A 10,495-nucleotide genomic window follows, 5' to 3' on the forward strand; every position below is an offset into this window, starting at 1 on the left:
TACTCTTGGTGGATGTTGAGTCACTCTAGCTATGTAGTATGTAGATGGGTATTCTGTTTTGCTGGCTTTGAAATACATTCAAATCAATAGCATCCTTGGATAAATGATCCACTTAAGAACACATTTTAAAAACGGTTTGCTCCATATCACCAGCAGGATGCTCCTGTGTGGACAGGGTTCCAAGTACGCATTTGTAGTGCTTATGTTGACTAATGTGAAAAATGCCAATGGCCATGGTGTGAGAATCGGCAGCCATGTGGCACACGTGCATGGTCTGAATGTCATATAGAGCTGCTCTACAACTTCAGCATTAGCGTGGTTGGCATTCCTCTACAACCAGGGAGAGGCATTATCACACAAACTCCAACATCCAATTCCTATGTTCAATGGTGGTGAGAGGGCCAAGTAGCAGGCATTACAACAGCGATACTATCACAGAGCCCCGCCAGGAGGTTTTATGTGGCCCTTGACGTTAATTCATTTCAGGAGCAAATAACGTTCTACAATATGATCCCTAGGAATTTGTATTATCAAAGTGTTTAAATACAAAGGCAAGCTCACAGACACAGATGATCGTATACTGTACTAATCATTTTGAAAGATCCTGCCTTCATTGTTGGAAAGATTATTGGGCATACCTTATGAATTATTGACATACTGTATGCTGTAGGAGATGCTCATGTTCTCTTTTCAAACTATTGACCTGTGACCTTTTTAATGGCTACTAATTATATAGTTTACTGTCAGTGCATTACAAGGGCCCACCATTGATTTTTATTTCTTTCATAAACAGCCTCCATTCATTCRTCTGAATTCAAGGATGGATTCCTGAGCCATAAAGAAAGACAGACAAAAAAAGAAACAGAGGGTAAAGAGATGACATGATATAGTGGGGGTCATGAGGGGTCATGAGGGTTCCTCTCAAATCAAGATGAACAGAGTTGGAAAATAAGGCATTACTGCAACACGGCTGCATGTAGCACACTACCAGTCTCTCAGGTGGTTCATGTAAGTGATCCTGTCTTGCGTTTACATAGCAATAGACCCACCACAAGCCCTATACTCTGTATGACTATGATGGAGAAAAGGCTGAATGCTAATCAGAGATGTGGCACGCTGCCCAGAGAGAACAGACTGTGGCAATGAGAGCAGAGCAAGCCAGTGCTTGGGATGGTGAAGCTGAGGGTGTGAGAGAGATCAGACTGTTATTAATGAATGGAYTAAATTAAAAAACACAATGTCTTCTGTCATTTAGCCTGGCATGTGTTAACAATCATATTTCAATTCTCTAAGGTTATATTATAATGCAAGCCTCGTTCCAGGGTGGAATATATCAGATGCACTTTTTAATTCTGAGCATACTGATAGGGGTAATGATATTCTAACCAAACAAATTGAAATAGTGCCAATGGTTTACAGAAGTAGAGAATGTTTTTGCATGGTTGAGACAAACTATACAGGGGGAAATGTAATGTTAAGCACACTAAAATTATATAGTATGTGTTGATGGATACCTTCTATCTTGGCAAACACAAATAACCTGTTCACAGTGTGGTTTGCACTTTTATGAGACCATAGTGAGAAGGCCAATTTAAGAACTTTTTCTTCTTGGAGAACGCATGCTGTAATATGATAGCCTGTCTATCCATATACAAAAATCAATTTACATAGGGCTTAGGCCTATAGCATAGCCTACTGGTGCAAAGAAGCCTAAAGTATCACAGTTAAAAATATATGGCAAATAGAAATCAAACTGGATGGTCTTCAGAGATAGATGGGAGGGGTTGGGGGTGGCTGAAGGATGAGACTAAAAACAAACAAAAGATAACTATTGTAAAATAGATTGTGTCTGTAAAATATGTATAGTATGTATAAGCTGGAAGTAGAAGCCTAAGTGTTGTTGTCCATTAGTTTACTCCAGTTAGAGGAGGGGTGGTAGGGTTAGGGGAAAATAATAAAGGAAAATATATTTAAAAAAAATATATATATACATATTTTATATACATATATATATATATATATATATATATATATATATATATATATATATGGGCAATTGTAAATTATGCAGACAATTACGTTGATGGAAGCCACAATCAATTCTGCAATATTAAAACTAATCTACCCCCTAAAAACACATAAAGAAGAAGCCTAAAGTAATTTATACACACGGTGATCAAAACGTCTTGTGATAGGCTGTCTGCTGTACTGGACCTGACTGATCTGGTGTAGATCATTGTCCCGCCACTGCTGAAGGTCACACATAGTGACAACTGGACCCAGATCACACTCTCCGTATAAGGAAATGGAAGTCTGTGTGTTTTTAGGATAATGTGAATGACAGCTCCGCTCTATCTCTAATGGTCAAGCAAGACTTTATGAGTTCCTGCTTTTAGATTATATGTTAACCTCACAAATATTCCTAATAGCGACACGAAAGGCTATCGTGTGTCCCGTCGCATGTTCCAGAGGACCAGCTGGCTCGCGCTCTTTGCAACCGGTCAGAGTTACCCACGTGGTGCCGATGGCTTGGAAACAAGACTTGTGACTTATATTCTGACAGTTCTGGGTGGCACAGTCAAACTGCTACTGGTCTGTTTTTGCCTACACACCATAGCCGTGGGAAGATGTTTTGTGGTGGTGGGGGGGGCACATTTCTCCCGCGCTGCAGATGGCTGTATCAGTCCGCTAATACATATACTACTTTTGTTTTATTTATATATTTTTATTTTTTACATTTGATTTTACAGGGGGTGCAGCACCCTCAGCACCCTTACTTCCCGCGGCTATGCTACACACCAATCTATTATGCAATGTTATTTTTTGCATACATGCCACCTAGACAAGTTGATGATAGTAGGCTATAGCCCAGATGACGCTGAATAGCCCACACTTTGATGGTAGGCTACCAATAACAATTATGTTATAAGAACACATAGCCTACATACTGATAGTTAAAAAACTCATCAATAATGTTTCACTGAGCCTACATGCAGTAGGCTAATTCATTGACCCAAACACTGCATGTAGCCTATTTTATCCCATTAAATGCTAAAACGCTTCCATGATTATTGAAAAATAATCTCTCTGAAAAGAGTCCTTTGTTAGTGGCTCTCTGGGAAGGGAGAGAGACCCTCCACCCCTCGCTTGTCTTTCATCACTTTTGTCAGAAGCTGATATTAATCTACAGCTGTCCAGTGCTAAACTGAAACACAATCAAAATGACCATCTGAGAGTGGAAACATATGGAGGCATCATCACACTTTTATTTTGTTTGACTTTTGTTTTGGATTTTTCTTTCTCACCCCTATTTCTTTTCTCCGTCTGATATGTAAGTTATGTGTTATTTGTGGCCTGTTTGTATGTAGCCTATTGTATGACCTCATGGAGAAAAGTAAAGAAAATAGTGGTGGTGTTGAGAATAGTGAAATAAATATCCGTGGTCTCTTCTCAAGAACATCTCAGTTGAATGTGCATAGCTGCTATCTCCCTGTAAAGAACTTTCTGAATACTACTCTGTACAAATACTTCATACACTTTTGCTGGTGTACGGTATTGAATTCCCTTTAGACATACAGTATGTCTTCACACTGAAAAGTTGAAGCATTAGCATTGACAATATCTACAAGAGAATGATGTAGCCCTTTCCTGCAGTCAATGGCCAAAAGCGCCCTCTTTGGCCTCATGGGTGGAACGTTATTGATATTTGTTATAATATTCTCATTAATAAAGTTGTTTTTTTTACGATGAAAATCTTGTGTTTCTATGTCAAACCGTTTTGTTATATTTCAGTTTTCTGTGATGTATATAAAGTGAAGTATTAGGATACAAACTCAAAATGGAATACATTTCAAATCTAGATCAAATCTAGGTCTTCTTTTTTTAAGCCCATAGCCATGTGTGTGAGGTGTGTACTTTTGTTTCAAAGTAGATTTGTTTAAGACTACCAAGAAACACTCTGTCTGACCCTGATTTAGCCCACTGCAGTAAAAGGTTAAGAGGGGAGAAAAACAATAAGATGAATGTGAACCCCAGTACACTGACAATGCATTAGTGGAGGATAAAAATGTAACTCTTAAGTTGTGCTTACAGATGACTGGAAGATATGGATGTTGTACAATATAATATCATTGAAGAAATTAACCAGAATAATAGACTGACACATCATCAAACATAATACTTTTCAATCGGACTGTCAATGAAATTGTATTTTCTAAAGATCACCCATATCTGCCGTGTACATGTTCGCCTAAACAGTCAGAGCCTATAGTTGAGTTTTAATCACATTGTGCCGTTGCTTTATAGTTACAGGCAACACATTGACATTACATCAGAACTGTATCAAGAAAAAATACTTTAAAAGGCAATATATTAATATGTTCACAATACAATATTCAATGGGTAATCGTTTGACTTTGCAAAATACCTGGGATGACTGAAAAACATTGAGGAATAAGTTTATAAAGATCCAAATCTTAAATACAACATTATCACAGATGTAGGATCTTAATTTGAGCCAGAAAATGTGGAAATGTGGAAATGTGAATTATTATGTGGATTATAATTAATGGACATTAGTGTAGGGATTGATCAATTTTTCATAAGAGAAAATCAACTCTGAAATTTCAAAGTGGAAATTACAAATTTCAGAAGCCTTTTAAAACCACACATACGCTACAAGTTAGAAAAAAGTGATCCTGCAACAGGGTGATCAAATTAAGATCCTACACATGTATAGAGCTGCCCATAGATCACACACAGACATACATACATAGCACAGTTGTGTGTGTCCACTTCTGCTACCACCTGTCCACCCTTCCCCCTCAAAATCACCAGTCAAACCAGTTGTTCCCTGTGGGTCGGGGTTCAGATTTGACAAAATGCTCCTTTTATGAAGTCCGGAGCCCCCGTCAAACACTGTGCAGTGACACTACGATTGTGTGTGTCCGTTGAGTTCTGAAACAGTTGTCGTTGACAGCTGCTGGGGAGCAATATAGATAGAGTCAAGTGGCTTCAAATAGCCAGTGCTCACTTCAGTCATGTTAGAGAATGCTCCTCTCTCTTGCTCCTCTCCTTTCACGGATAGAAAAACAACAATGGCAAATAATGTTTGTCCAGTCTCTGACTATGCTCTTGTCAAATCTCATTTTTGATGTTCCAGTTTCACACATTCACCATATTTGTTTTATTTTTCAACAAGTGTCCTCTTTGGAGGAGTTGAAAGTGTTCAGTCTTGGCCAGATAAAAGTTGTCAGTCACAACACTTAGTATTTCTGGCATGCTGTCCAGCAAGTCCTGCACTCCTTTCTCTTAAGTAGGAGAGACTCAGTTTTAGATTCTCTCCCTTGTCCACTGCATTTCCAGCAGATGGTATCCACAATGGCGTAATTTCAGCTGAGGATTTTTCCGCCACAGAGGGTGTAGCTTCGAGCTGCAAGTGAGATTAGAATCTGTTACAGAAAATGTCTGTCAATATCACACAGTGCAGAGAAACACAGAGGCCAGCTCAAGCCTGGAGGGCAGCAGAGCTTTAAAACCAGTACAAGTCCTTGCTCTTATCCTGGGCCTGCAGACCTGAGAGGACAGGAAAGAGAAAAAAGAGAGAAGAGAAGGGAGGGCAAGAGAAGACGATTAGGAAGAGGGAGATCAAATGTCTTAAAGGTAGAAGCAGGAAGCCTTGAAGCAGAAAAGTGTAAAAAAATAAACATTTTGCCTCCCAGGAAACAGAGAACAGAGACAGAGAACTCAACCTGTTAAAACACAGAGACATGGTCTTTCTTAGTGTTGGAGAGTGGCCTTGAAAAGACAACAGTTTTCCCAGGCAGAAAGAAACCCTACATTGTGTTATGAATGTTAGGATAACCCTGGTGTAAGGCGTCGCAACGTTTCTTAACTTCTATCTTAAATGAATTGTAGAGCCCACAATAGTAGTCACGCATGTTTGGGGACAATCAAATAATGAAGGCTATTCTGAAGTGCCCTTGGAACCACTACTCCTTTATGAAGAGTGTGTTTTTGTTGTTATTGCTATTATTACCTGCGTCTACATTGAGGCCGATGCTCTGGCTGATGTCTGCCCCTGCCCCGGTGAAGGTCCCGGTCCAGGCTGAGCTGGTTGGCTCACTCTTCCCAATGTCACACGGTGAGGCGCTCGGCCCGGGGACAGTGGATTGAGGGAGCCGGAGCGGCCGTACGGAGGGCACCAGCAGAGAACTGTAGCGGGGGTCAAAGTGCGTGCCATACACCTCGTGCATGCTGGGTCGAGGGTAGGTGGAGCCCTGGGTGCCGATGGCCCCGCCAAGTGAGTAGGGGTGGTGGTGGTGGTGGTGGTGTGAGTGGTGCCAGGGCTCTGGGGTAGCATGGTGGAGGTGGCTGTGTAGGGTGGCGGAGGAGTAAGGGTCCCCAGGGAAGGGTATCTCTGAGTGGGAGGCTCCTAAGGCACTGCTCATGGAGGAGGGCTGGTACGCACTGTTCCAGAAGGACGGAGGGAAACTCCTCTGGCTCATCGGGAATGATCCATCTGGGAAACCACAGACACACTGAAATGCTCAATCACAGATCAATTAAATGGTAAAGACTATGAACGTATCTGTGGATGAGGATCGATAAGCCTGTTCTGAGGATGTGGTAAAATAGCAGAGCTTAAAGACGGATCATTCAATGATCAATTCAGTTGTAAGGATGAAATAAAGGAGGACATGATGGGAAAAAGATGCATGGATGAATATCGTTGTTGTTGTCCATAATTTCTGATGGTTGATCAAAATTGGAGAATGTTTGGCTGTGTAATATTGGTCATAGAATTACATTTTTGTTAATTAAGGAAGTAACATGCAACAGAAAAATTATACCAAACCCTCACTACAGGTTCCCCTACAATATAGTGAACAAGTCTGAGCCCTAAATTCCACAGAACCCATGTGATTATATTTTCAACTTCCTTATTTACAGCAATTCATCATGCCCATCAATTTTGTTTGACTTTCTGATTCCTTTGTAATTTTGATCAAACACAAATGAGAGTGAATGACTGCCAACTGAAACTATGGGAGCAAAACATGGGATTCATTGATTTGTTCTAAAATCCAAACTTTTAAAAGGCAGTTTATTTTAGTAGAATGTGAACACAATAATATACCAAAAACCAAGAACTCACTTGCATGCAAGACCTAGGCCTACTTGCCAAATTAATGCAAATATTTATGAAAACGTTTCCTTTATCTTCTATGTAGCCTAAATACACCGTTTTGGGGTGAAATGAAACCCCGCGCGCGAACAGCTGTTTGGAGTGGTTCTGTGATCGGCACCTCTCCGAGAGGTGGATGTAGGTCTACCTCGTATGGACTTGTTGCTGACCGACCCGGGGACGTWGCTGGTGGGCTGGTTGAGGGCCCGGCTGAAGTGCTCGTCCACCACTGAGCTGATRTCCCCCTGGAAGTAGGTGAAGAGCACGCACCGCGAGTTCAGGTACTCGGCCTCCGGAGGGTGATCTTTCTCGCGCGCGCAGTCCTCCTCCTTTATCGTCGGACCCGCGAGGTTCGAGAACGAGCTGCTCCCGCTGATGCTCTCTTGCGCTTCTTGCATTTTGGAATAAAATGCCAATTTCTGAAACATCCGATAAAAAAACGTCAGAATGTAACAGCCTTGACATGTATTAGATATGAATTCCTATCAAGGCATCAAGTTACAAATGATCTACTTGAATTTCACCTGCACATTTGGGTGACCACGTGTGACATTTTTGCGCTTTTCATTATTGTCCAACAGTTGCGCATTATATTGTGGCCTCTGTGTGTGGTATATTAAAAATAAAAGCATGGTTCTCTCCTCATTCACAGGCCTACTCAAACTTTTTTTTTAGAGGAGGCAGTGGTTGGATTCAAGAACAAAGTTATTGCATTTAAATTCCTGAACATATCGCAACTCAGTTCATTTGTTAATTATGGACATTTGAGAGTTTTGAATGAATGCCATTATTCCATTCTCTCTGTGCATACTCACTCAATTTAAAGAAAACGTTCGACCTATTTGAAATATGAAAACCAGCTCTCCGTGCAAACGAAGATCTGCATTTGTGTATTGACTGTGAGAGGTTTTAAGAAAGTTGCAAACATTTAAAGGGCCGTAGCACCAATGCACGTCTGGAAAACGAATAGTCCATATAGGCCGAACTGGTTCTTGTGCATGCACAAGCATTAACTTAACTTACAGTAATCACCGGATATGCTTAAACGAAATCGTTTCCAGAGCACTGTTTATTCAATTTTCAACTGCCCTTGCTCATTGCAAGTTATGAAAAATGTTACACGGTAACAAAATAATTGTTGTGAATGTAAAGAATCCTAAATTGCATCCAACTTCGACTTGACGAATGGTTAATTAAAGTGGTAACGAAGCCTACAATCTATTAATGACCCATCATCATTTTGTTTTGATTGGTTAATAAAGGCCTTGGCTATTTCAATGTAACCGACATATTACGAATAGTCCTAACTTACACATAGCAAAATATCCTAAATAGCAATAGAATATAGACACAACAAATTCAGTAGCCTAGCCTGAGCGACAGAGAGCATATCTATAAACAACTTGAAAAATAAGTTGGTTTAAAACACTTATAAACACTTACATCAACTAAAAATATTATCACGCAGATTCGATATAGTCAATTACAATATAAGGAGGTATGGCTATCATTATTCATTAATGAATCCTCAATAACAATCAAAAGTTGGCCTAGCATTGTCAATAGGCTAATAAATTATTATTATTAAATAGAAAGCTGTCGGAAGGGACTATTGGTTCCCAATTGACCGACGGCTGTCACGCAGAATAATTTTTAAAGTGACCATTGCCAAAATACAGTTGCCTAGAGAGACCTAATGACGCGCCATAATGCGCGATGAAAGTTTTATTCCACACAAGTTTTACAAAAGTTTCCGTGCACTAAATCTGCCAAGAAGAGAAACAACACAAGAAATAACATACCTGGTGATGATATGGGCTATATGCTGCAGAAAAATAAGGCTGAGGTGGTGGACCATACACTTGATACATAACATCCAAGCAGCTCATGGCGAAAAAAGCGAATTCTCACGGATAATAACTTGACAGAATAAACAGATTGTAGGGCTGTAATTTCCTAAACGGGGAGAGATTAAAGTAATTTGGGACGTTGGAGAGCTGCATTTCTATCCCAATTGCGCTGCGCGTCCTGCCTTCTTAACGCTACGTCAGTGCGACAGGGAGCGCGTGGCGGGGGAAAGTAAAGACATTACACAGCCAGCGGTTTTGAAGTGTCTCTGGACGAGCCTGCATCTGACCAATGAGGGAGCAAAAGCACTTCACAAGCTGGTGTATTTTGTCTTCTGAAAGTCTGCAATGAACATTTCATTACTGTCATGAGATGCGAGATGCTAAATGAAATACAATGGAGCTCTGCCAAATAGGGTAGGCCGCTTAGTAACAAGTTAAATGTTTACTGATATCGACTGTTACCTGGAATGAATTCATTTGATACGCACCTGCTTGTTACTTGCATTTAATCTATATTACACGCCAATATGTTAATTTCACAACCATATGTGTATTATATTTGTAGCTCATTTATATTGTCTTCACATAAGGCTAGTCATTCACTGGTTGCCACAAATGAGAGAGTATGATACAAAATATTGTGAATAAAACTTTTTTTATATTATATTCTAATACTTTTATAGTTTGATGGGCCAGGATAGAAACCCATGGATCTGTCGCATAACGTTCATGGCTCTGTGGTAAGCTGTAAAGGCCTATTAATAAGACTGTGTTATATCCTTTGCAATGGAGGCTTTTAAAATAATCCCTCAGTGTACATTATATCAGGCAGTACATGCAGCCTGTACGGCTGTCAAAAGTATGTAGATCTATTAATTGGAACAATACATTTATTCATACAAATTTCCCCCAAATGAGTACAATACGAGTCAGGAATTTCAACATAAGGAATGTAACATAGTGATCGTTGTTGGTGTTAATTGTCTATGTAAACAGTTCAAATAAATGAATGAGAGGAATGCAGGGCTCCAGCCCCACACAGTACAGAGTGTCACAATCCTTCAGTGGCCTGTCAGATTCCAAGGTCAGAGGTTAAATAGTTTGTCGGGGTCAGAACGGATTACCTAGAGTTTGAATGATAATAATACTAATTTCACGACAAACAATAATGGAACTGGAATGAAGGTATTAACATTACAAAAAAGCTGCTCTAGTCTATTGTGAACAAAGTGAGACAGGTAATGACTATTCATATCCAAAGACTCTCTCTGCTTTCATGGTCATTGGGGCTTGGACAAATGGTTTTTCCACCATAAATATAGTGAGGTCCAAAAGTATTGGGACAGTGACATTTTTGTTGTTGTTGTTTTGGCTCTGTACTCCAGAACTTTGGATTTGAAATGAAACAATGACTATGAGGTTAAAGTGCAGACTGTCAGCTTTAATTTGAGGGTATTTT

General features: G+C 40.0%; 1 protein-coding gene across 2 annotated transcripts; it reads right to left on the reverse strand.

Annotated features, from left to right (window-relative positions):
- Positions 1–3,246: 3,246 nt before the first annotated feature.
- Positions 3,247–9,316, reverse strand: LOC111954612 (transcription cofactor vestigial-like protein 2). Of its 2 annotated transcripts, none has more exons than XM_023974479.2 (4): positions 8,989–9,316; positions 7,335–7,605; positions 6,038–6,520; positions 3,247–5,431 (listed from the first exon to the last, which is right to left on the reverse strand). In XM_023974479.2, the coding sequence occupies exons 1-4, from the start codon at positions 9,073–9,075 to the stop codon at positions 5,391–5,393; spliced, it is 882 nt and encodes a 293-aa protein (XP_023830247.1). In that variant the 5' UTR covers positions 9,076–9,316; the 3' UTR covers positions 3,247–5,390. The 2 variants fall into 2 exon arrangements, with proteins under 2 accessions (XP_023830247.1, XP_023830246.1); XM_023974478.2 differs by having other exon boundaries at positions 3,247–5,574; positions 8,989–9,315.
- Between the last annotated feature and the right edge of the window lie 1,179 nt (positions 9,317–10,495).

Source organism: Salvelinus sp. IW2-2015, linkage group LG28 (genome assembly GCF_002910315.2).
Source record: "Salvelinus sp. IW2-2015 linkage group LG28, ASM291031v2, whole genome shotgun sequence".
NCBI classification, from domain to species: Eukaryota; Metazoa; Chordata; class Actinopteri; order Salmoniformes; family Salmonidae; genus Salvelinus; species Salvelinus sp. IW2-2015.